Source organism: Haliotis rubra, unplaced genomic scaffold (assembly GCF_003918875.1).
Source record: "Haliotis rubra isolate DU_JTF1 unplaced genomic scaffold, ASM391887v1 Scf20, whole genome shotgun sequence".
Taxonomy (NCBI): Eukaryota; Metazoa; Mollusca; class Gastropoda; order Lepetellida; family Haliotidae; genus Haliotis; species Haliotis rubra.
In genome coordinates, this window is record NW_025766003.1 from 1843552 (window position 1) to 1869380 (window position 25829).

A 25829-nucleotide genomic window follows, 5' to 3' on the forward strand; every position below is an offset into this window, starting at 1 on the left:
TGCCCAAGTTGTACATATGATTTCATACTTGTGTACATCCTGTCAATAATAGTCCACAGCTGTCCATGAGCCCCTGCTTCATACAGTTTGTATCTGAGACCGTTATGCCAGACAGTATCGAATGCCTCCATTGTATCCAAGAAAGCAACGTGTATATCTTGTTTCCTTTCATGGTAATGATATATAGTCTCTTGCAGATTAAATGACGCTTCTAGAGCTGAAAAGCCTGTTTGATACGCCATCTGCTGTTTACTGGGAAATGAGAGCGAATGGAAGAGATAGCAGCAATCAGGGAGAACCTAATCCCAGAGGATGTGTCTACAAAATCAGTTGTGATTGTTGAGGCAGCTATATTGGAGAAACCTGTCGGCCCTTCAACATAAGACTAAGAGGACATAAAGCTTCTGTTGGAAATCTGATCTCAAATCTGCTCTCATCATTAACACATCGTTAATAATCCCAACCACTCTGGCAACACACCGAAATCCTGGCTTCCAACTTCAGCAATTGGCGCAAAAGAAAACTGTGTGAGTCAATCAACATAAGAAGATTAGTGTCTGAGATCAACAGAGATCAAGGGGTTTACCTCCCCAGCACCTGGTTCATCACCCAGAAATCAGAAGACTCTCAAATTCACTCTGCTATGTAAACACACCCTTGCCCTTATTGTAAAAACATACCCTATCATTGTATTCTGCTCTTTGATCTCACTGCATTGTTTGTACATATTCAATTATATCTCATTTTTCCCTAGCGCTTGTATATACTCAATTTACATATCTTGTATATGTGAAAAATAAATCAAGTTGTTATCCATAAGATGTCTTGTATTACTACACCAACTTCTAAATGCCTTTGAAGAATGTGGTCAAATACTGTTTATTGTGAAATAACACAAATGATTGTTTCAGTTCATCACACACTCCTTTTTGAAAGGTAAGTATTGAAATGATCCAGAATTCTTTTCCACGAATCCTCCTGGGCGACAGCATGGCTCTTCCTTTCTCCGCCCCAAAGTACGCGGGTTCCTGTTGAAGGAAAATGAACTTTTACACAAGGATTTGGGCTGTATCTGGGACAATGTCCAGGTGTTCCTTGTGATCTGTGTCATATTCATGTACATATTTTGAGATGAGTGAAAAATCATATTTTCAAATGTTATTGTATCTAACCAATAGAAGCTGTTTACTCTTAATGTTGACTCTTATCTCACATGGAATTTTCCATTAACACTCAGATCCACCCTATCAAGATTTCGATTTACTAAAAGTATTTTATACTGTAGAAACCGGAAGATATTGTAATATTTTGTACTCTCAAAGGTACTGTCCATTTTGTAAACTGAATGACGAATCTTATATCGAAGATGAATACCATGTAATGTTTATTTGTAATAGTTACAGTTCACCTAGAAACACTTACCTTTGTAAATTTACACAGAAAGATTGTCTATCTGTATGACACTTTGTAAATTGGATGTCCTGATGACAAATAATAAAGTTATTTATAATGTATGTCACTATCTGGAGAAGGTCGAACGTTTAAGGAAAAAGATACATACTATTTTATTTCTTCGCACATAGGTCAAACATTCTGTAAAGATTGTATTTTGGGCCTTCGGCCTTTTACTGAAATAAATCTGTCTGTCTGTCAAAAGAAGCATTTTACACCTCAACGTGGCATGACATAATAATCTCTTTTGGTATTTACCGTGGTTTCACCCGTACAGGTAGGTGCCACTTATTGGCAGCCGCTTTGACTCCATGTCAAACGTATGCCGTAAAATGCAATCGCTCAATATTGTCAGTATGGGTAATTTCTGCCATATTTATATACGCTTCCCCCCTTCAACCTCAACCAGAGAGAGAGTAGGTTCGCAAATACAGAGAGAAATATAAAAAGATGAAAAAAACAACAATTTTCAGAAATTATGTAACATATTTTATAACATCTTAATTTTTGTAACGTATTTCATTTCAGTCATTAAATTATTTCTGACGTAAATGATTTCGAAATGAATTTTTCACAAACATATCTGCAGAAAGATAAAGCAAGCCTGGGTTTCAAGAGCGTGAGGTGAGGTGAGGTGAGGTGAGGTGAGGCGAGGCGAGGCGAGGCGAGGCGAGGCGAGGCGAGGTTGTACGTCGTGCTTGAGAATATTTCGCTCATATGACGACGTGCATGCGTGTGTATGTGCGGCTGCTTGCACTAGCCCAGACTGAAGCTGGTTTTATAGTGCTAGTTCACTGAGATACCATGCCGCAGTGAAGCATGAATACCCCACTCAGACACATTATACTGACTCCGAGCCGACCAGTCCTTGTTGTACCCATTAATGCCGAGCGCCAAGCAGGGACCAACAGGTACCATATTTTAACGTCTTTTGGTATGACGCGGTCGGGGATCGAACCCGCGACCTTCCGCTCTCCGGGCGGACGCTCTAACCACTACACCACGGAGGCGGTCAGAGCGTGTGATGGTAGCAGGTAACATCGGTGCATAAGTTCCATATTGCTTGGGAAAATTGACCTACTTGTGGGAAAACATTGATAGCCCAAGTGTAATCTTCATTCCTGCAGTATCCCGAGATTTCAGGGATAGCAGAATGTTGGACAGGGTGAGAAATACACTGTGTGAGTAACTCCATATAAATATAAATATTATTGGTTTGTGGTCGACAATAGCTATGCACTCATTTACTGTTAGAAGACAACTGTACTGCACCAGTTTATTATAAATATATGAAACTAGGAAACACTAAATCTTTTAAATGTCATTTGATGTATTGACTTAATCTCTTACAAAATAGTATTATTTCACTCCGGTTGTGACTGCCGAAAGTTCACAGTCGTCCATTGTCATCGCCTATCAGAGCTATTTAACTTTTAAGCGTTAGCTTCCATTTCTCCTTTGTCAAGCACCTAACAGCGCTTAACCTCGCTTGCTAAGCTTCCTACTTTGTTTTCTCATTACTTCTGTTGTTCTTACATGTGTGTGTGTGTATATATATGTCCTCTGTCCCATAGCATTCATTCACCTGATGCAGGTGTAAGTATATAATCCGAAACGCTGTGTTCGTCATAATAAAGAAGTTGACATCCATAAAACTCTCTTCCATACCATTCAAAGACCTAACCTCCTTACCTCCTGTAACGTAGGATTCTCTACACAGGGGCGCATAGGGTGGCTCCAGTAGATGACCTGCTCCAGGATAGAATACGGTCTGAATGTTGTGTGCTTTATCTTGTGGTACCTTCGCCATTAAGTGCCTATACGACGATACAAATACAACCTTGTCATCTTCACTGACCAGATGAAGTAGCTTTGCTCCATATCGCCAAATCTACAGGCAAAACAAATATTGCATGTAGGATTATGTAGTCCGTAATTTTAATATGAAATGTATAATCATAATACATCGGCCTAAGGAAAAGCCTGTTTGATAAACATCTAAGTGAAATTTGAGAATAACCCAGCTAACAATTTCACGTTGTTCCAGCGTTGTGCTTTCGTTGTCACAACGTTATTCTGTGGACTTCCATTTACGTTGCTACGTTGTCACAACGTTATTCTGTGGACTTCCATATTCTGTGGACTTTCATTTACGTTGTCACAACGTTATTCTGTGGACGTCCATCTACGTTGTCACAACGTTATTCTGTGGACGTCCATCTACGTTGTCACAAAGTTATTCTGTGGACGTCCATCTACGTTGTCACAAAGTTATTCTGTGGACGTCCATCTACGTTGTCACAACGTCATTCTGTGGACTTCCATTTACGTTGTCACAACGTTATTCTGTGGACGTCCATCTACGTTGTCACAACGTTATTATGTGGACTTCCATTTACGTTGTTACGTTGTCACAACGTTATTCTGTGGACTTCCATATTCTGTGGACTTTCATTTACGTTGTCACAACGTTATTCTGTGGACATCTATCTGCGTTGTCACAAAGTTATTCTGTGGACGTCCATCTACGTTGTCACAAAGTTATTCTGTGGACGTCCATCTACGTTGTCACAAAGTTATTCTGTGGACTTCCATCTACGTTGTCACAAAGTTATTCTGTGGACGTCCATCTACGTTGTCACAACGTCATTCTGTGGACGTCCATGTACGTTGTCACAACGTTATTCTGTGGACGTCCATCTACGTTGTCACAACGTTATTATGTAGACTTCCATTTACGTTGTCACAACGTTATTCTGTGGACTCCCATTTACGTCGTCACAACGTCATTCTGTGGACTTCCATTTACGTTGTCACAAAGTTATTCTGTGGACGTCCATCTACGTTGTCACAAAGTTATTCTGTGGACGTCCATTTACGTTGTCACAACGTTATTCTGTGGACGTCCATATACGTTGTCACAAAGTTATTCCGTGGACGTCCATTTACGTTGTCACAACGTCATTCTGTGGACTTCCATTTACGTTGTCACAACGTTATTCTGTGGACGTCCATCTACGTTGTCACAAAGTTATTCTGTGGACTTCCATTTACGTTGTCACAACGTTATTCTGTGGACTCCCATTTACGTTGTCACAACGTCATTCTGTGGACTTCCATTTACGTTGTCACAACGTTATTCCGTGGACATCCATCTTCGTTGTCACAAAGTTATTCTGTGGACGTCCATTTACGTTGTCACAAAGTTATTCTGTGGACGTCCATCTACGTTGTCACAACGTCATTCTGTGGACTTCCATTTACGTTGTCACAACGTTATTCTGTTGACTTCCATTTACGTTGTCACAACGTTATTCTGTGGACTCCCATTCACGTTGTCACAACCTTATTCTGTGGACTTCCATTTACGTTGTCACAATGTTATTCTGTGGACTCCCATTCACGTTGTCACAACCTTATTCTGTGGACTCCCATTTACGTTGTCACAACGTTATTCTGTGGACTCCCATTTACGTTGTCACAACGTTATTCTGTGGACTCCCATTTACGTTGTCAGAATCTTGTTGTCTCGACGTACGTTATAATGTTAACAATGTTAAGGTTTTACGTTATCTTAGGTTCTATTTAACGTTAATAGTTTTTTAGTAGTTTTCCCAGTAGTGAACAGTGTCGTAACATAAAACAGTTCGATACAGGAGCCTTTGATTGTGTCCTTCTTTCCTCCAACCTCTAAAGAGTCTCACACGAGTGTTGTGAAAGTTATGTCGACACCTACAATACAGTGCTTCAGGAAACCCACGACAAACATGCACCGGAAGTGGAGAAGACTATCGTACACAAGACAAGCACTCTGTGGGTCTACAAGTTAAACGCAAACGGAGAAAGACAAGGCATGCATCAACCAGAAATTTTGTGACAGCAGCTGTCAGAACTGCTAAACAAAACTATTCCAATTCTAAGATAACTGATAACCAATCAGACTTCAAAAAATTATACCAGCTCTTATGCTCTTTAATGGGAATACAGAAGAAAGTTGCTGAAGAGCTTGCAAAGTACTTTCAAGATAAAATTACATCAATTCGGGATCAGCTAGAAGATACATCATTCCCAGAAAGTGGCAGTATCTTTGTTGGAGAGTTCAACCCTCTCACTCATGATGAGATTTTGATCATCGTAAAGACTGTCAAACCAACATCTTGTATGCTTGCCCCTGTTCCAACCAAGGTACTACTTGAACATGCCAACATCCTTGTTCCAGCATTGTAGATCTTCTGCCATAACCAGCACTGTAAATTTCAGCCTGATCTCTAGAGTCATGCCTAACTCACTCAAGACGACTCCGGTACTAAAACCACTGCTGGAGAAACCCTCTCTTGACCCTGATATGCTCAAAACTATAGATCAGTGTCGAACTACAGATCAGTGTCGAACTTATCATAATAGAACGTGCACTGTGTCTTCGGTTGTCTGAACGCATTGACAAGTACGATCGACGAGAGCCCTTTCAATCAGTATGAAACAGTCCTGCTCCACGTTCTCAGTGAAATCCGAAACGGTATTGATAAAGGAAATGTTGCTCTGTTAGTTCTTGTAGATTTCAGTGCAGAATTTGACATCACTGACCACGGAAACTTCTTTAAGTGTCATGACAGTCAGTTTGGGATCAAAGATTCTGTTTTACAGTGGTTTGATTCCTACCTCAGTGATAGAAGTCAGGCAGTGCCCATCGATGGATGCACCTCAACATCAGGCAAGTTAGTGTGTGGAGTTCCACAAGGCTCAGTGTTGGGACCTGTCATGTCAGCACTTTATACTAAGACCCTTGGCAACATCATTGACAATCACGGACTCCATCGATACTTTTACGCATACGATTCTCGGCTTTTTGATATGTTCAAGTCAGAAACATCTTCAGGAATTGCTGCAAACTGAAGGATGTCAATCTGCTAGGAGGCTATCAAGTAATGGACGACAGCCAATAAGCGCAAACTCAACGATGAGAGAACTGAAGCACTTTTGATTGGCCCCCCTTCCTGACGGGATCAGACTGAACTGAACAAACTTACATTTGGTTCCTCATCAATCGCAGTTCCGCATTCTTCAAACAACATGGGCGTCTTACTGGACTCTGAGCTGACGATGGAACCATGAAAACCAGAACCTACACTGGTTACCAGTGGAATACAGACTTAATTCAAAGTCCTCTGTCTGACTTATCAGTGCGTCTCTGACACAGCTCCACGATACGTGTGGAACACGATGGAGGATTACCATCCCTCCAGGACACTCAGATCCTCAAACCAAAACCTCTTCACAGTTCCAAAGGCCAAGATGGCTCGCTATGGACAGAAAAACTTTTCCTATATCGCAACTGTAGAGTGGAATAACCTCCCAGTACATGTGAAAGACTCGCAATCTCTTCAATCATTCCGTTGTACACTAAAGACCTTTCTTTTTCAACAAGCTTTCTGTGCCTGAACTCGGAACTGTGTGACATCCAGACTTTGTATATAGTTATATTCATGTGCACTTAGAGTATGCTGATGTATGGAATACAGCACTATATAAATACACACTTATTACTATACAACTATTAGCAATACAGCCTTTCGGCGGAGAGTTTGGCAGCGGGTAATATTTTTTTTAGTTGTGGAGGGGTGACTACTTGGAAACTTGTTAAAGCGTCATTGACCAATGAAATTAAAGTATTTTACATGGAGGTAAGATAATAAAAGATACTGCCCGTGTCATGTCACATACCCTTAAACAGGCTGTATTCTTGGTGGTTTACGTTTGTACCAGAGTGAGTATGTAAAAACTTACTGGAAGTACATCATAATCCTTGTAGAGTACACTCTGTTCATCATAAGCAGCTTCCACTGATGGTCTGAAACAGATCCAATATCATAACGTAATTATAGACTAAGCCTTTGCACATAGTACAGACTAAGCCTGTGTGTGTGTATTTGTGTGTGTGTAGGGTTCAAGTTCAGCAGTGTACAGTAATACGTCTTTTAAAAGATATATTATGAAGATTACACCTGAAGAGCCGTTGAGCGGTGAATGATCTTTTGTCATTTCAGGAGTTCTTATGAGGAGATCCATAAGGGATATTTACAACTGGTATATTTATGGCAAACACGTACATGTATCCAATAACTGTTTGTCCGTTGATGTCTTGGTCTCGTAATGGGGACACCGGAACTCCATTGATGGCTACCGCTGCTGTGACCTGGAAACACACCGCAACATAAACTGCCATACAATGGAAACCATTATGTATCTCTCAATAACCCCTCTCGAGATAGTCTCGTTATCGTCTATATCGTTTTGCCAGGTTCCACCGTGGATAGTCGTATTTACTACATACGACAGCGTTCTGTCACCTCATAGACTAAGACTCTGTCTTACCATGGTAAAATCCACATAATTAATGCGTGCTGTATGAATAATCGCATTTTAATCTTACTAAGTTGTTTCCGTCACAATATCCGTCCGAAAAATTTCCGACGTGAACATAGAATTTAACTCACTCACTACGAAAACGCAACAGCCTCAAAGATACATAGCTTCACATTCAAGGCAGTCACAAATCTACAAATAAACGTGGGAGGTTTTGGAAAGATGATTATTTTACGTCTTGAGGTGGTTTCTGCAAACTCAGCAGAATCTGCGAAGAATGACTGAAACCCCCTTCTGCGTTCAGGGTCCCGATCCGCAAAGCACAACGACATTCGTAAGCGCATGGTAAACTATAGAGTTACGACAGGTCGTAACGTTACGAACGCTTTGTGGATCGAGACGTAGCTATCTCATAGGTATACAAGGATTATTCTGGACGTATGAGCACACGCCTTTCTACAGCATTCCATAAGGCCTTCAGTTGGGGATAGTCCCACTATTGGTCTGAATGAGAAAGCTGATACGGAGCACGCGAGAAGACCAAATCAGCGACCGGAACTAGATGATACATGTAGTTTGCTGCTATTGATTCGTACGTGATTACACGATTTGGACACACAAAGTCCACAAAACCCGGGTCTTCAGCATGAGGAGCGGACGCTTTAATCATTTGGCTACCCACCGTTTCTGTTTACAGGAGGACGATGATATGCTCTCATCGTAAGTCCCGGGAAACACTACAAGATAGCTGCATTTGCACTGACTCGCCGGTTTAAATATATCCCTGTCTGACATAGACTAGTAAGGAACTAAAGTGGTGTTAGTTAAACCCCATCTTCAAGACATTGCACCACACATCATAGTCAAGGCGAACCCGTAGATGGTCAAAAGGATTTGTCAGTTTGGTCATTTGCTGACAGATAATCCAAGACGCGTTACCATATTTTGACAAGAACCAAAACTTTTCACAAATGTGGGATTTAATAATTGATGCATACCAAAAGTTTACCTTATATTCCAGCACCGGAAATACCTTTATCTAAATGTCAGCAGTTTCCTTCATTAGATCCCAGTTTATTGAAGTACCAAGTCATTCACTGACATGTGACGACCAATCATGTTAGTATATGGTGATCTAGCTGGTCAACACCATAGTATACCCATTCTTGATTATCAGGATTCTATTGAGCGTAAAAAAGCAATGATGAATGGATCGCTAAAATTCAGTGATGAGACCAGGTGTTCGTGGAAAGAGTAATCGTGGTTTGACTTACCGGCAGCACAAGCCGTTCACTTACAAAGCATAAAAAGTCAGGGATCTAAAAACTCTTCAAATGGTGTTATCGACTCACCGTTTGCTAATCGACATATTTCCGATCTATATAAATTATACAAGTTTCTACCTTGTCACAGAAGGACGCCAGCATATTCGTAAGTCCAGCTCCAAAAGATGAGCCAATTACCCCAATTCCTCCAGGCTGTGCACGAGGGTGCTCATACAGCATTTCGGCGGCTTCCTACAGAACATGTTGGGAAGACGATCAAGTTGCACCAACGTCTATGGGTACGAGACATACGTACAATTCAGGTAGATAGTGACTGAGTGAGTTTAGTTTTACGCCGCACTCAGCAATATTCCAGCTGTGTGGCGGCTGTCTGTAAATAATCGATTCTCGACCAGGCAATCCGGTGATCAACATCATCAGCATCGACCTACGCAATTGGGATACGATGACATGTGTCATCATAGTCAGAGAGGCTGACCACCCGATTCCGTTAGTCGCCTGTTACGACAAGCATGGGTTACTGAAGATCAATTCTAACCCGGATCCTCACGGGTAGGTAGATTGTGAGGCTCGTCAATAATGATACACAGTAATTAGTAATTGCAAAATGAATAAGTATTTGGGACTAATACCCAAAGACTTTAAGATAAGTCAAGAACATCAATGTGAGTGACTGAGTATGGTTTTACGCTGCTTTTAGCAATATTCCTGCAATATCACGGCTGGGGACACCAGAAGTGGGCTTCACACATTGTACCCATGTGGGGAATCGAACACGTGTCTTCGGCGTGACGAGCAGACGCTTTAACCAATAGGCTACCCCACCGCCCCAAGAACATCAGATAAATCACGTACGCAAGGCTTAAAGTACTGTCGGAAATGCTAGGAAAATGCTTTTCAGCCTTAATATCTTTATAAAGGTGATAAATGTACTATGTTGTCAATATATCAACTCGCCTATAGTGTACCTAATTTTTATTTCAATCGATTTAACATTCCCATGCATTTAAAGGGCAGTTTACAGGAGAGAATTTGGTACCAAACCAGCAACTTCAGATTTTTTCAGTGTTCAACAACAGAAATCTGAAATAGTCTTTACATTTTTGCTAATAATAATACAGGTGGTGTAAAAATATGAATTAACGTATTTCCTAAACAAATAAATGTTGAACGTTTGTGTTACTTTACTCAATTATCGTTTCTTTATTGAAGAAATATTAATATAAATGTTAAGTCTTGATAAATAAGTTTCCCGTCATGCATGCACATCTTTATCACAGCGTCCACCATGGCCAACGATTTGCAGTCAATTGTTGCAACGGTTTATAAGTGTTTACTACTTGAAAAAGACAGAGGTAAACCTTTCATTTGTTTAGAAAGGGTTTATTACAGAACTTGTAAAGCTGCTGGTATGTCTTACCAACAAGTTTACAATATTGTAAACAAATCAGACAAGACAGGGACCGTCTCAAAAGCAAAACCGGGACGTAAAACCATCCTTGACAACTTTGACAAGGGAGTGCTTAGACGGGCGGTCTACAAACTTTATGACAAGAAGAATATATATATTCTAAAGAAGCTACACCAGTGACTTCGTTAAATCTTTGGCCAATGTTCACAACTAGATTAAACTGACCGAATTACATCCATATTTTTTCAATGAAATATACTGTTGACATGCAAAACATTTATAAAACGTTGCACATTTCTACAATCAATCGATAAGATAACACATGTGATAGGATTCTTTCCAATGTACAGTAATTCGTATGTTTATTTCAAAACAAACACACATACCCAAATGATCCCTTACATAACCAATACGTATACTATACGTACACATATTCAACATTTTGCAGAAAACATCTATTGAGATGACCCCTCGCCGAGCGTGTGCTCAGGTGTCAATTTCACCTGTCGATACCGTGGATGCTGATGACGTAACACAGGCAATTAATGTTTGTATCAAATAACGTCCGACTACCCCTTATTTTTCTAAGTTTTTTGTATTTTCATCAGTAAAAACACACTTTAGAGCATGTCTCAAAATTTATTCCTCGGTCTACATTAGGTAGATGTTTCTTGAAGTGATTTTTGTTATTTAAGTAACTGTAATACCTCTGAATTTTAAATATAAGTCCAAAAGCATTTTTCTAGCATTTCCGACAGTACTTTAGTACGTATTATTCTGTTTTAAACAGTAGTGCAATCACCCAGACAATAATCAATATGAACGAAAATGTATGCATAAACATTGAACATATGTTTCTTTAAGAACTCGTTTGGGAGTACTTTCTACAAAATCCATGCGTCTTAAATGCTTTATACGTACCAGGAAATAGTCGAAGTCAAGTTCCTCGAATGCACGGGGTAGACCATCATGTAAGAGATACGCCAAAGCAAACGTAAGGAATCCCCTGGAGGCGAGAAGGGCCGCCCGGAACTCGAACAACCCTCCGGTACCACCAAACATATCCAGGACGGCGGGGTACGGCCCTTCACCTACAACGTCAATTTTTATTCGTTTCAAATTAAAGGTAATAACCTTTCGATTTTCAGTGAGTGAGTGAGTATGGTCTTACGCCGCTTTTAGCAATATTCCAGCAATATCACGGCGGGGGACACCACAAATGGGCTTCACACATTGTATCCATGTGGGGAATAGAACCCGGGTCTTCGGCGTGAGGAGCGAACGCTTTAACCACTAGGCTACCCCACGGCCCCCGATTTTCAGTGAGTGCGTGGGCGTGTGTGTGAGAGAGGGAAAGAGATTATATGAATGTTAGACTAAAGCTTAGTCTCTGAATACATACCATTTTGATAGAAGCAAACAATCCCTTTTAAATTGAAAAGGAGTCCGAGCGGGAAGGGTGATTCAGAACCTCTGGAATTACTTTAATTTGGGTTTCAGCATCGCAGAAAGGGTCGGGTGGATGGGAAATATTGGGGTCAGGGACTGTGCGGCAGACTATATTGTGAGTGTGCTTAAAGGTTTGTGAGTGTTTGTGAGCCCTTGCGTATTAAGGTTTGATATCTGTTATTTAAAAGCCAAGAGCCTGAACACAAACGTCTGCCCTGTTATTCATTTTGATATTTTCGAAGAGTATTCTTTGGACTCTCACCTTTATAAAATGGGGTGAGAAATGCTGTGGTAGCTCCCGAACCAAGGCTTTTATTACTATGATCACACCCTTGGAAATAAATACCAATAATATCACCAGTTTTACCATTTTGTCTGGTCCAAAGGTCAGAACATACTGCGGTCATATACTCGTATTTATTACTCATTAGTGAGTGAGATGAGTTTTACACCGCTTTTAGCAATATTCCAGCAATATCACGGCGGGGACACCAGAAATTGGATTCACACAACGTATCCACGTGGGGAATCGAACCCGGGCCTTCGGCGTGACAAGCGAACGCTTTAACCACTAGGCTACACCCACCGCCCCTTATTACTCATTATCACGTAGTGATGACACATGACGTACGGGGAAAACGTGAATTTGTGCTACCCAACCGGTGGCTCCCTTCACAAACATGCACAAGCAAGTCAGTTCATCTTAAGTCACCTGAACAAAAACAACGAATCAAACTGTATATACGTTATAAGACCTGTGAAGATCCGGGTTAGAATTGATCTTCAGTAACCTTGCTTGTCGTAAGAGGCGACTAACGGAATCGGGTTGTCAGGCTCGTTGACTTGGTTGACACATGTCATCGTATCCCAAATGCGTTTGGTGCTTATAGTTTGATGCTCATGCTGTTGATCACTGGATTGTCTGGTCCAGACTCGAATATTTACAGACCGCCGTCAGATAGCTGGATTTTTGCTGAGAGCGGCGTAAACCTAAACTCACTCACTCATGTTATTATAACATGAGATTGAGCATACCTAAAGGCATAAATAAGGTTCCACGTAAGCGCCCCTTGCGTACGGGAATCCTCTGCACCCCATCACGCATATACCCTCTTCTCACGTGCGTTGTATCGAGCACTGATGACGTGTTGCACGGTGATTGGGTGGATTTCAAGTCCATGTGATCTGAGTGGACCGATATGGTGACGTCATAGGGTCTGGTGACGTCTTTGATAAGCAGTCGTTTCGAGCTCGTGTTCTGAGCTGTCATTGCCCATAGTAGACCCTCCGGCTCAATTCCTGAAATAGTAACATTCACAACATATAGACTTGAATATTCACACATTTATTACTGTCTGAAAAACTGGGAAAAATCATTTTCGGAAAAAATTTCGAAGCTACGTTCTTTCAAAGTGAGTGAGTGAGTGACATTGTACCCGTATGGGGAATCGAACCTGGGTCTTAAGCGTGACGAGCAGACGCGTTAACGGCTAGGCTACCACACGTACCCACCGCCCCTCTTTTGGTGGTGAGTATCATCTTATTGCTGAGTTGGTCTGAGGTCGTCATTATTTTACAAAAGCCTCCAACGGGAGTTGCGTGGAGTTTTTTGGCCAACATTCTGAAATATTGGTTTCCATGGCAAACCGGTGGTCTATGACGTTTGGTGTAGCAGAGATGAAACACTGCTGGATACAACGAGTAAAACGCGTTCATTCGGAACTTCCCGTTTACACATGCTTTCAATATCTGATTTGCTGCACCGAATACTCCGAATACTCTCCAAAGCGCACTGTTTTGCGATTAGATAGTTGACCTAACGTTAGCGATCATTTATGATATTTTAGATAATGATGGAGAGAGTAAAAGGTCTGAACAGTTAAATGACAACATTTCACATCCATCTTAATGCAAAATACGTTTGAGGAAAAGTTCATATTTACAACTGACAAGACTGATCTTCAACAACCCATGCTTGTCCTAAGAGGCGACTAACGGGGTCGGGTGATCAGGCTCACCGGCTTGGTTCACACGTGTCATCGGATCCCAATTGCGTAGATCGATGATTATGATGTTGATCACTGGATTGTCTATTCCAGACACGACTATTTACAGACCGCCGCCATATAGCTGGAATATTTCTGAGTGCGGCGTAAAACTAAACTCACTCACACACTCATATTTACAACTGACAAGACTCGTAAGAGGCGACAAACGGGATCGGGGGTCAGGCTCACTGGCTTGGTTGACACGTGTCATCGTATCCCACTCGCAAAGAATGATGATTATGATGTTGATTGTCTGGTACAGACCGCGTCCATACAGCTGGAATATTGCTGAGTGCGGCGTTAAACAACCAAACCAATACGACTGACAGAAGCAGTTAAACACAGTAAAACACCGTTGTGTCGAGGTTAAAGGGCCAACATAAATACTTCAAGGTCGACTTAACCGACCAATGATGACAAAGAAAGTTTACGCATGAACCAAAATTGTATTTCGAGACAACCGAAATGTTGACATAACGGGTTCGACACAAAGGTATTTGATGTATACACTGTAAAACCCACCATTAAATGACCCTCCTTCACTTGGCTGGACAGCAGTATCCACGCAACCAGCATCATCAGCCGTGTAGTGTGCGCAGGACGCAAACTCCTTCCCTTCACCCCTCAAAACTGCAGACAGTGTGATCTTCTGATGCAGCTGTAGGCCCGATACTCTGACAGACAAAGGCTCATCTATCAAAGCATCGGACGGTTCTACTAGCAGGGTAGGGGAGAAGTTGTTTCGTGACAGAGCTCTGCCGATGACATGAAGACGCCGGGTAGCACTTGAATATTCACTGTTTGAATTATCTGCCATCTTTCCTTTCAGTCGTATAACTGAAAAGAGTGAGTGAGTGAGTTCAGTTTTACCCCGCTTTTAGCAATATTCCAGCAACATCACGGTGGGGGACACCAGAAATGGGCTTCACACATTGCACCCATGCGGGGAATCGAGCCGGGGTCTTCGGCGTGACGAGCGAACGCTTTAACCACTAGGCTACCCCTTAGTAATATCATGTCAATAATGAAACCAAAAGTCTGCGCAAAATGTATAAAATTTTGGAAACAAAAGTGACCAATATTAAGCTAATGTATCTGGTGGTCTTTTCCAATCTTTTTAACTACTCAGGCATAACAGTAAACATGGAACCATAAGCGGAAAAGTTCAAATGTTATTCACATATTGGGATTCATTTTGGAGGACATTTATGGTAACGATTCTGGTGTAACTACCACTCCTTACATATCTAACATGGCAACTGGAACACAAATGATTTTTATAACAGAACGTAATTATGTAAAACCAAATAAAATCTTTTAAAATATCAAAATCAGTTTGTAATTATCTTTAACCAAGCGATCTATGGCGATCTATATCCAGTTTTTTATTGTTCAAAATAGAAATCAAATTTTAGAGATAGATGCTAGTTTTAAATTCTTTTCTGTGATATTCTATTTGTGTTTACTGTCCTTCGTCGACAGGTTTTTAAAATATAACTTTATTTATCATCAATTTATAACTGGTTTGCTGAACGGTATGGCTGAAAACTTGCAGATGTGACAAAACTCACTCACTAATAACTGTCCTTCGTTGACAATTTGTTTTAGAATTTACCTTTAGCTATTACGAATCTGTAACTTATGGCCGATGTGTCCTTAGATCTTAAATCACTCACTTTAACCAAATACCCAGCAATGAAACCAGACACGTTACTACTGAAGCCAGACACGTTACCAGTGAAACAAGATAGGCTACCAGTGAAACCAGACACGTTACCAGTGAAACAAGATACGCTACCAGTGAAACCAGACACGTTACCAGTGAAACAAGATACGCTACCAGTGAAACCAGACACGTTACCAGTGAAACAAGACATGTTACCAGTGAAACCAGACACGTTACCACTGAAACAAGACATGTTACCAGTGAAATCAGACACGTTACCAGTGAAACAAGATAAGTTACCAGTGAAACCAGACACGTTACTAGTGAAACAAGATACGTTACCAGTGAAACAAGATACGCTACCAGTGAAACCAGACACGTTACCACTGAAACAAGACATGTTACCAGTGAAACCAGACACGTTACCACTGAAACCAGACACGTTACCAGTGAAACAAGATAGGCTACCAGTGAAACGAGACACGTTACCAGTGAAGCAAGATACGCTACCTGTGAAACCAGACACGTTACCAGTGAAACAAGATAGGCTACCAGTGAAACCAGACACGTTACCAGTGAAACAAGATAGGCTACCAGTGAAACCAGACACGTTACCAGTGAAACAAGATACGCTACCAGTGAAACCAGACACGTTACCAGTGAAACAAGATACGCTACCAGTGAAACCAGACACGTTACCAGTGAAACAAGACATGTTACCAGTGAAACCAGACACGTTACCACTGAAACAAGACATGTTACCAGTGAAATCAGACACGTTACCAGTGAAACAAGATAAGCTACCAGTGAAACCAGACACGTTACTAGTGAAACAAGATACGTTACCAGTGAAATAAGATACGCTACCAGTGAAACCAGACACGTTACCACTGAAACAAGACATGTTACCAGTGAAACCAGACACGTTACCACTGAAACCAGACACGTTACCAGTGAAACAAGATAGGCTACCAGTGAAACCAGACACGTTACCAGTGAAGCAAGATACGCTACCTGTGAAACCAGGAACGTTACCAGTGAAGCCAGATAGGCTACCAGTGAAACCAGACACGTTACCAGTGAAACAAGATAGGCTACCAGTGAAACCAGACACGTTGCCAGTGAAGCAAGATAGGCTACCAGTGAAACCAGACACGTTTCCTGTGAAACAAGATAGGCTACAAGTGAAACCAGACACGTTACAAGTGAAACAAGATAGGCTACCAGTGAAACCAGACACGTTACAAGTGAAACAAGATAGGCTACCAGTGAAACCAGACACGTTGCCAGTGAAGCAAGATAGGCTACCAGTGAAACCAGACACCTTACCAGTTACTACTGAAGCAAGACACGTTTCCAGTGAAACCAGACACGTTACTACTGAAACCAGACACGTTACCAGTGAAGCAAGATAAGCTACCAGTGAAACCAGACACGTTACTACTGAAACGAGACACGTTGCCAGTGAAGCAAGATAAGCTATCAGTGAAACGAGACACGTTGCCAGTGAAGCAAGAAAAGCTACCAGTGAAACCAGACACGTTACCAGTGAAGCAAGATAAGCTATCAGTGAAACCAGACACGTTACCACTGAAACAAGACACGTTACCAGTGAAGCAAGATAAGCTATCAGTGAAACCAGACACGCTACCAGTGAAGCAAGATAAGCTATCAGTGAAAGCAGACACGTTACCAGTGAAACAAGATAAGCTACCAGTGAAACCAGACACGTTACCAGTGAAACAAGATAAGCTATCAGTGAAACCAGACACGTTACCAGTGAAGCAAGATAAGCTATCAGTGAAACCAGACACGTTACCACTGAAACAAGACACGTTACCAGTGAAGCAAGATAAGCTATCAGTGAAACCAGACACGCTACCAGTGAAGCAAGATAAGCTATCAGTGAAACCAGACACGTTACCACTGAAACAAGACACGTTACCAGTGAAGCAAGATAAGCTATCAGTGAAACCAGGCACGCTACCAGTGAAGCAAGATAAGCTATCAGTGAAACCAGACATTTTACCAGTGAAACAAGACACGTTACCAGTGAAACAAAATAAGCTACCAGTGAAAGAAGAAACGTTACCAGTGAAACAAGATAAGCTACCAGTGAAACCAGACACGTTACCAGTGAAGCAAGATACGCTACCTGTGAAACCAGGAACGTTACCAGTGAAGCCAGATAGGCTACCAGTGAAACCAGACACGTTACCAGTGAAACAAGATAGGCTACCAGTGAAACCAGACACGTTGCCAGTGAAGCAAGATAGGCTACCAGTGAAACCAGACACGTTTCCAGTGAAACAAGATAGGCTACCAGTGAAACCAGACACGTTACAAGTGAAACAAGATAGGCTACCAGTGAAACCAGACACGTTACAAGTGAAACAAGATAGGCTACCAGTGAAACCAGACACGTTGCCAGTGAAGCAAGATAGGCTACCAGTGAAACCAGACACGTTTCCAGTGAAACCAGACACGTTACTACTGAAACCAGACACGTTACCAGTGAAGCAAGATAAGCTACCAGTGAAACCAGACACGTTGCCAGTGAAGAAAGATCAGCTATCAGTGAAACCAGACACGTTACTACTGAAACAAGACACGTTACCAGTGAAGCAAGATAAGCTATCAGTGAAACCAGACACGCTACCAGTGAAGCAAGATAAGCTATCAGTAAAACCAGACACGTTACCAGTGAAGCAAGATAAGCTATCAGTGAAACCAGACACGTTACCAGTGAAGCAAGATAAGCTACCAGTGAAACCAGACACGTTACCAGTGAAACAAGATAAGCTACCAGTGAAACCAGACACGTTACCAGTGAAACAAGATAAGCTATCAGTGAAACCAGACACGTTACCACTGAAACAAGACACGTTACCAGTGAAGCAAGATAAGCTATCAGTGAAACCAGGCACGGTACCAGTGAAACAAGATAAGCTATCAGTGAAACCAGACACGTTACCAGTGAAGCAAGATAAGCTATCAGTGAAACCAGACACGTTACCACTGAAACAAGACACGTTACCAGTGAAGCAAGATAAGCTATCAGTGAAACCAGGCACGCTACCAGTGAAGCAAGATAAGCTACCAGTGAAAGAAGAAACGTTACCAGTGAAACAAGATAGGCTACCAGTGAAACCAGACACGTTACCAGTGAAACAAGATACGCCACCAGTGATACAAGACACGTACGTTACCAATGAAGCAAGATAAGCTATTAGTGATACCAGACACGACACCAGTGAAAACAGCCACGTTACTAGTGAAACCAGCCACATTACCAGTGAAACTATATATACTCATGAAACCAGATACCTTACCAGTGAAACCAGACATGTTACCAGAGAAACCAGGAACGTTACCAGTGAAACAAGATACCATATCAGTGAAACCAGACATGTTACCAGAGAAACCAGATGCTACCTGTGAAACCAGATACCTTACCAGTGAAATAAGACATGTTACCAGTGAAACCAGAAGTTACTAGTGAAACCGAACACGTTACCAGTGAAACCAGACATGTTACCAGCGAAACCAGATGCTACCTGTGAAACCAGATACCTTACTAGTGAAATAAGACACGTTACCAGTGAAACCAGGTACTTTACCAGTGAGACCAGACACGTTACTAGTGAAACGAGATACGTTACTAGTGAAACAGATGTTACCACTGAAACCAGACACGTTTCCAGTGAAACCAGGTACTTTACCAGTGAAACCAGACACGTACTAGTGAAACCAGATACGTTACTAGTGAAACCAGACACGTTTCCAGTGAAACAAGATACGCTACCAGTGAAACCAGACACGTTACCAGTGACACAAGATACGTTACGAGTGAAACCAGATTTGTTACCATTGAAACAAGACATGTTACTAGTGAAACCAAACACGTTACCAGTGAAACCAGGTGTTACCATTAAAACAAGACACGTTACCAGTGAAACCAGGTGTGTTACCAGTGAAACCTGGTGTGTTATCAGTGAAAAAAGACATGTTACCAGCGGAACCAGGACACGTTACCAGTGAAACCAGATACGTGTCTCGATCTCAACTAAGTTAATAGATGCATATCATTTAAGAATACTGATGGGCACAGGTGAATAAACAATTATGATGTAAGTTGCAAGGCTGTAAAGTTGCATGTGTAGTTATTCATTACATCCAATCAGTAAACGCTGGCACTATATTTGGATCTGCAGTACTATCTGGTCAAAATCTCATCAAGTACTTATTCTACCATGACGTCAGTAAACACTGGATTGTGATTGGTTAATTAAAGTCATTCAGAGGTATATAATCACGTTATACAGGTCTCTGATTTTCCGTGCGCAATTATACATGGTTTACGGTAATGCACTATAGAATCAATACCTCTGATTTTCCAACACAGTAGGTTTATCTCCATTCTACCATGACAATTTTATGAACAATTTTAGTTGGAACTCTTTCTTTGGTGACGAGTTAATACGTGAAGCGGCCTCGCATTCCAATATCAAGTGGCATCGCCTGAAACGGGGTGATTGGTGGCAAACCGTCAATAACTAACAAACTCCAGATTCAGTAAAAACAAATAACGTTTTGTTTTTTCAATGCATAAATCACCAATCACTAACTGATAAGTTAGAAAACATATATCAAATAAGTTTTAAAAGCTTGGTTCACATTTGAAAATTCCACCGTAGACCCTTTCCCCACTAGAATAATGGCAGCAACCTCATGGCCTTGACCTTTTCTCGGAAGTCATTGTTTACATTTACGTGCAAATTTGGAAAGATGCGACAGGAGAGCCTCTGACAGTTTTAGAAAAAAATATGTTGGACTAAACAGAACTGTTTGCAGATTCTGTAATGTTGTTTTACTACCGCTAAATTTGAAACCGTACTAATTTCTCAAAAATATATCATTTTGTTTGAATTGATAACCCAGCTGTTTATTTATGTGGACGGAACGTATTAAAATTTCTTTGGCGTTCGATGTTAATGCATCCTCCGTTTCCGGATCAAGATCAGTGGCGATATCGTTGACGAAAACTGATAATAAATTTAATACGGAAATTATGTAGCAGTCTATTGCTTAATGTATTTTGACATAAAATAGAATCAACGTAAATATATTTTTGTTGCTGATTTTTTATTCGGAAAGCAGACGATGTTTTGATCTTGCTCGACTAAATATTTGTTTCCATGCTTTCGAAGTACTTTTGTATGTATAAACACCTATTGCTGTGATTTACGCAAGTAGTGAGTCGAGCCCGTCATCGCTAAATCCATCTTTAAAGACATATGTGTAATTTCCGACAGCAAAATCGACGTAATTTATCGATGCATAGGTAGGGTGTTTGGTGTCCGCCATGTTGGTGGGCAGACAAAAATAGTGCATTACCGCAAACCATGTATAATTGCGCACGGAAAATCAGAGACCTGTATAACGTGATTATATACCTCTGAATGACTTTAATTAACCAATCACAATCCAGTGTTTACTGACGTCATGGTAGAATTAGGAGATAAACCTACTGTGTGGGAAAATCAGAGGTATATAACGAAATGATAATAGCTTTAAATTGTTCATTTAAAGCTATTATAATTGCGTTATATACCTCTGATTTTCCCACACAGTAGGTTTATCTCCTAAATATAACCTTTTCTCACCAGAATTTTGCTCCTTTGATTGCAAGCCAAATACCAGCGCTTATCATACATATTTCACAAACAGTGTGCCATATAAAACTCAGCATGTATTTTCCTAATGGCACAGCGACACAAAGACGCAAATTATCTAAATATTCACATAGTGAAGAATGAACCTCATATGTTAGCTGCGGAAGCGTATATGTAGTTATGGACTTAGGGACCGGTCATTAATTACAACGTTTCAGGTTGTGCACTGGTGGTGGTGGTGGTTTTGGTGTTATATTAAATGATCGATCCCTTAATATACAAATATCTCCGTTGTACAAGTCCCGATTCTTCCTAAGCATCTCCTAACATCCCATATTAATTTGCACTGGCGTTCATAATCCCAGTTTGATATCACCTGAAGTGACCACCCATATACCCACGATATTCAAACGTAAACATGGCGTTACATGGTACAATGACAAGTACACAGTACATTCCTAGCCACAGTATATTTACATGACATTAACTCAAACCTGTGCACAGTACTTGTATATCTTAGAACTGTTGACAACCGATGACACCACATTTCACATTTCACGTCAATCTGTCTGGGTGCAATCTGTCCACTTATGTTCAGAGCGAATTAAAAACGGGACAGCCACGGAGCGTCGTCTCTGTTACTATTTATAACTATGTACAAAGGTCAAAGCGAGGTGTATGAAAGCCCGTTCGGTCCATAACGCTAAATCTGTACTCTCCCATATATGGTCTAAGTCATCTTTTTAAAGACTTCCTATTCTTCCATAAGAGAAGATCACTATGAGAAAGCGAGGAATATTGTGTATGGATAGGAAGAACGGGTTGTAGTCAAATGGGCCGAAGGACAAAAGGGCCAAAAAACAGTCAAATGGGCCGATGGAAAAAGTCAAATGGGCCAAAATCAAAAGTAAAAAAAGGCCGAAAAAAGGGCCGAAAATTAAATTCTAATAAATTACATAATAGAATAGTGTAAATAGTGTTCAGTTTGCTGCTGTTGTTATTCTAAATGGAATTTGAACACGTGACTCAAATGTTTTCATTGTTACGTGTCTTGACTCAGTGCTTAAGAACTTTAAATTATGAAGTATATGTACTGCCATAAAATGCAAAGACATGCTTGGCAATTACCATTTTATCATTGTTATGATATTATGTTTTAATGCTATATATGTCGATAAATAATGTAAAAACTTTTGTAAACTTGTTTTTGGTTTGGCCCATATGACTAAGAATAAGGCCCTTTTGACATTTTTTCACGGCCCATTTGACTTGGTACTTCTCTGCCCTTTTGTCCCTCGGCCCATTTGACTAGATCCCGGAAGTTTTCTTTTATAACTTGGAAAAATGTAGGTGTGTCTCAGCATATGTTAGGGGCGGTGGGGTAGCCAAGAGGTTAAATCGCTCGCTCATTACATGACCCGGGTTCGATTCCCCACATGGGTACAATGAGTGAAGCCCATTTCTGGTGTCCCCCGCCTGATATTGCTGGAATATTGCTAAATGTGGCGTAAAACTATACACACCTACTCACTCACTTGGAGATTATTAAAATCTCTACTTACGGATAGTGATAGTTTTCTACTCACGAATAGTAATAGTTTAAGAAAATGAAAATGATATCGATTTCTTTTAAAATGAAAAAAAAACCTCGACAAACCTGGCATCTTAGTTAAGTAAAGAGGGCACGTCTAGAAAACTGTATGTTACAGAAATGTTTTATATCAAGAGCTATGCCTGTGCTAGTCTTGGCACCATTACATCAGCTATTGGGTGAGTAAAGTAGTATGTTATTATGACGTTTGTAGCAATATTGCTGCAATATCACGCCGGGGGACATCAGAAATTGCACTGTATGAAATAAGCCAAAAACCCAGCCAGAAATCCAAATGTTACCAGCCCAAAATGGAGTTAAGCAGACCAGACAGTCTAAAAGAAATAATTACATCTTTAGTTGAATAGTTTAATGCCAACGTAGTGCTTTGAGCTTGCGATACGATAGTTCAATTTTCAAACAGTAATTGACAAGTCTAAATGCAACGCTCAATTTGAAAAATAGATTTTAAGATATGTCGAATTTACTCAGATGTGAAGAACATGCTATCTATTATTTTTACCAGACCATCGGGCTGGCTAAATGCATAGCTAGCTGTAGATTTAGACCGTCCGTCAGAAATCTAGTCCGTCCCGGGCAGTCGGACGGGCCTTATTCCATACACTGGAAATGAGCTTCAAACACAATACACATATGAGGGATCGAACCGTGACGTGCGACCGCTATAACCACAAGGCTAACCCTTGATCTACTCAGGGCATCATAACGTGAGTCATAACACTACTACACATCTGTTACAAAGAACATAACTCCATAGTCACGACTCGACTAAAACCAAGTGCGGTGCGGTGAGGTGGAAAGTAACATTCACCGGCAACACTTCAGCCACATAATGGCAAAGCTTTCAACTGTTTGACGACATCTTCGTGTATCGTTTCTCTTGGGTTGAGTATATACTATTTATTGAGCAGCACCAAACTGAACATATTTCTTCTTTTTACTGGGGGGCGGTGGGGTAGCCTAGTGGTTAAAGCATTCGCTCGTCACATCAAGGCCCAGGTTTGATTCCCCACATGGGTACCATGCGCGGATCCAGAGGGGGGTGCGCACCCCCAACCCCCCACCCAAGGGTGTTCCAAATGTACTACATGTTTTATGACCAGGGTTCCGAGGATTGGGGTGCATCCCCCCCCCAAACGAAAATCCTGTATCCGCCCCTGGGTACAATGTGTGAAGTCCATTCCTGGTGTCCCCAGCCGTGATGTTGCTGGAATATTGCTGAAAGCGGTGTAAAATGTTCACTTCGCTTCAAAGTGTCTGATACACTCTGTTTGCGTTTTTGTAAAGTACGCTTTAATGATAAATTAAGAACGATTTTGCCCGGACTCAGAGAGTAGTCCGGATAATGGGGAAAACCGGACTGCACAGAGTCCGGATATGACAGATTCCACTGTACGTATTATATGTAATGTTATATTTCATGCTATCTTATCATGTACAACCCCTTGATAATGTAAGAAAGAGTAAACTTAACTCCCTAGTTATTTTTGTAATAACCCCCATTTTGATAAATATACTCTCTTATGAAACTTATTATCCTAATGTAGCGTAGTAATATCATGTGATACAGAGCGCATGTTCGTGATGTACAGGAACTGAACTGACACTCAGGAAGTAAAAAGGCATATCTTCAACACTTACTTGCGTAGTCTCTCCTTGAAGGAACAACAAGCCATGCAGTGAAGAGCCCACAAAACAAAACACCTCCTTTGATACAGATCTAGAAACGTATTATCCTTATTTGAAATATATATTTGTAACATAATTATATGAATATAAGCCATAATGGCTCATTTTATTGTATCATAGTATAAGTATGTTCTCTTTATCATTTCGTATGATTTATGAGAATAAAATGCTGTTCTTTTCTGACATTGGCGTAAACAGCCCCGATCAAGTCCCCGACGTGCTCCATGGTGGAAAGGTTCAAGAATCATTGGTGATGGTTTGTTTTTGGAAGTACTCGGATATGGTACGTGCTAGGTCGGCACATGTGTTATCACGGATGACCCAGATTAACAGACATATCAAGATTAGTTTTGGTGGGTATTAATACTATTATACTTTTTCGGACTCTTCGCTTGTTAGAGCGTCCGCCCGGAGAGCGGAAGGTCGCGGGTTCGATCCCCGGCCGCGTCATACCAAAAGACGTTAAAATATGGTACTTGTTAGTCCCTGCCTGGCGCTCGGCATTTATGGGTACAACAAGGACTGGTCGGCTCGGAGTCAATATAATGTGTCTGAGTGGGGTATTCCTGCTTCACTGCGGCATGGTATCTCAGTGGGCTAGCACTATAAAACCAGCTTAAGTCTGGGCTAGTACAAGCAGCCGCACATACACATACACACACATGCACGTCGTCATATGAGCGAAATATTCTCAAGCGCGACATTAAACCCAATTTCACCTCACCTCACCTCACCTCACCTCACCTCACCTCTTCGCTTGCTTGTACACAAAGGTAATCTGACTATTTCTGTAATCAGCCAAGACCGGCTTAATGCAAGCCTGTCAGGACGCCTTTGCTATATAGAAATGCTAAGGCAGCTGTGGCAGTCTTTGACAATACATATTTATACATAAGAGTATACTCTATCGTCGGTTATCCGTAGAGCAACACTCCGCGTGGCAGCAAAGTGTTTTACAATACACATTTATATATCAGTGTGACTCTATCACCGGCTATCCGTAGGGCAGCAGTCTGTGTGACAGCAAGGTGTTTGACAATACCTATTTATACATTGAGTGACTCTATCGCTAACTATCCGTAGGGCAGCACTCCATATGACAGCAAAGTGTTTGACAATACATACTTGAAAGGCACAATGTCACACCACACTTCTCTTAAAATGCATAATGCATTTGT

At 41.1% G+C, this 25829-nt stretch overlaps 1 protein-coding gene across 2 annotated transcripts; it reads right to left on the minus strand.

The window, feature by feature from the left end:
* Positions 1-687: 687 nt before the first annotated feature.
* On the minus strand, positions 688-21989 carry LOC124275574 (acyl-coenzyme A amino acid N-acyltransferase 1-like). Of its 2 annotated transcripts, none has more exons than XM_046711164.1 (9): positions 21845-21989; positions 14532-14846; positions 12997-13260; positions 11434-11603; positions 9219-9332; positions 7560-7645; positions 7237-7300; positions 3145-3343; positions 688-1028 (listed from the first exon to the last, which is right to left on the minus strand). In XM_046711164.1, the coding sequence occupies exons 2-9, from the start codon at positions 14824-14826 to the stop codon at positions 916-918; spliced, it is 1305 nt and encodes a 434-aa protein (XP_046567120.1). In that variant the 5' UTR covers positions 14827-14846; positions 21845-21989; the 3' UTR covers positions 688-915. The 2 variants fall into 2 exon arrangements, with proteins under 2 accessions (XP_046567120.1, XP_046567119.1); XM_046711163.1 differs by having other exon boundaries at positions 21858-21986.
* Positions 21990-25829: the final 3840 nt, after the last annotated feature.

What these genes read in the sequence shown, in the direction of transcription:
- LOC124275574 (XM_046711163.1), bottom strand. Translation starts at nt 21,897, where the DNA reads ATGTGGTGTCATCGGTTGTCAACAGTTCTAAGATATACAA. An exon ending in AACCTTATTTATGCCTTTAG is followed by an intron (nt 11,604 to 12,996) that starts GTATGCTCAATC and finishes TTGACGTTGTAG; the next exon opens with GTGAAGGGCCGTACCCCGCC. An exon ending in AGAATCCTACGTTACAGGAG is followed by an intron (nt 1,029 to 3,144) that starts GTAAGGAGGTTA and finishes TTCCTTCAACAG; the next exon opens with GAACCCGCGTACTTTGGGGC.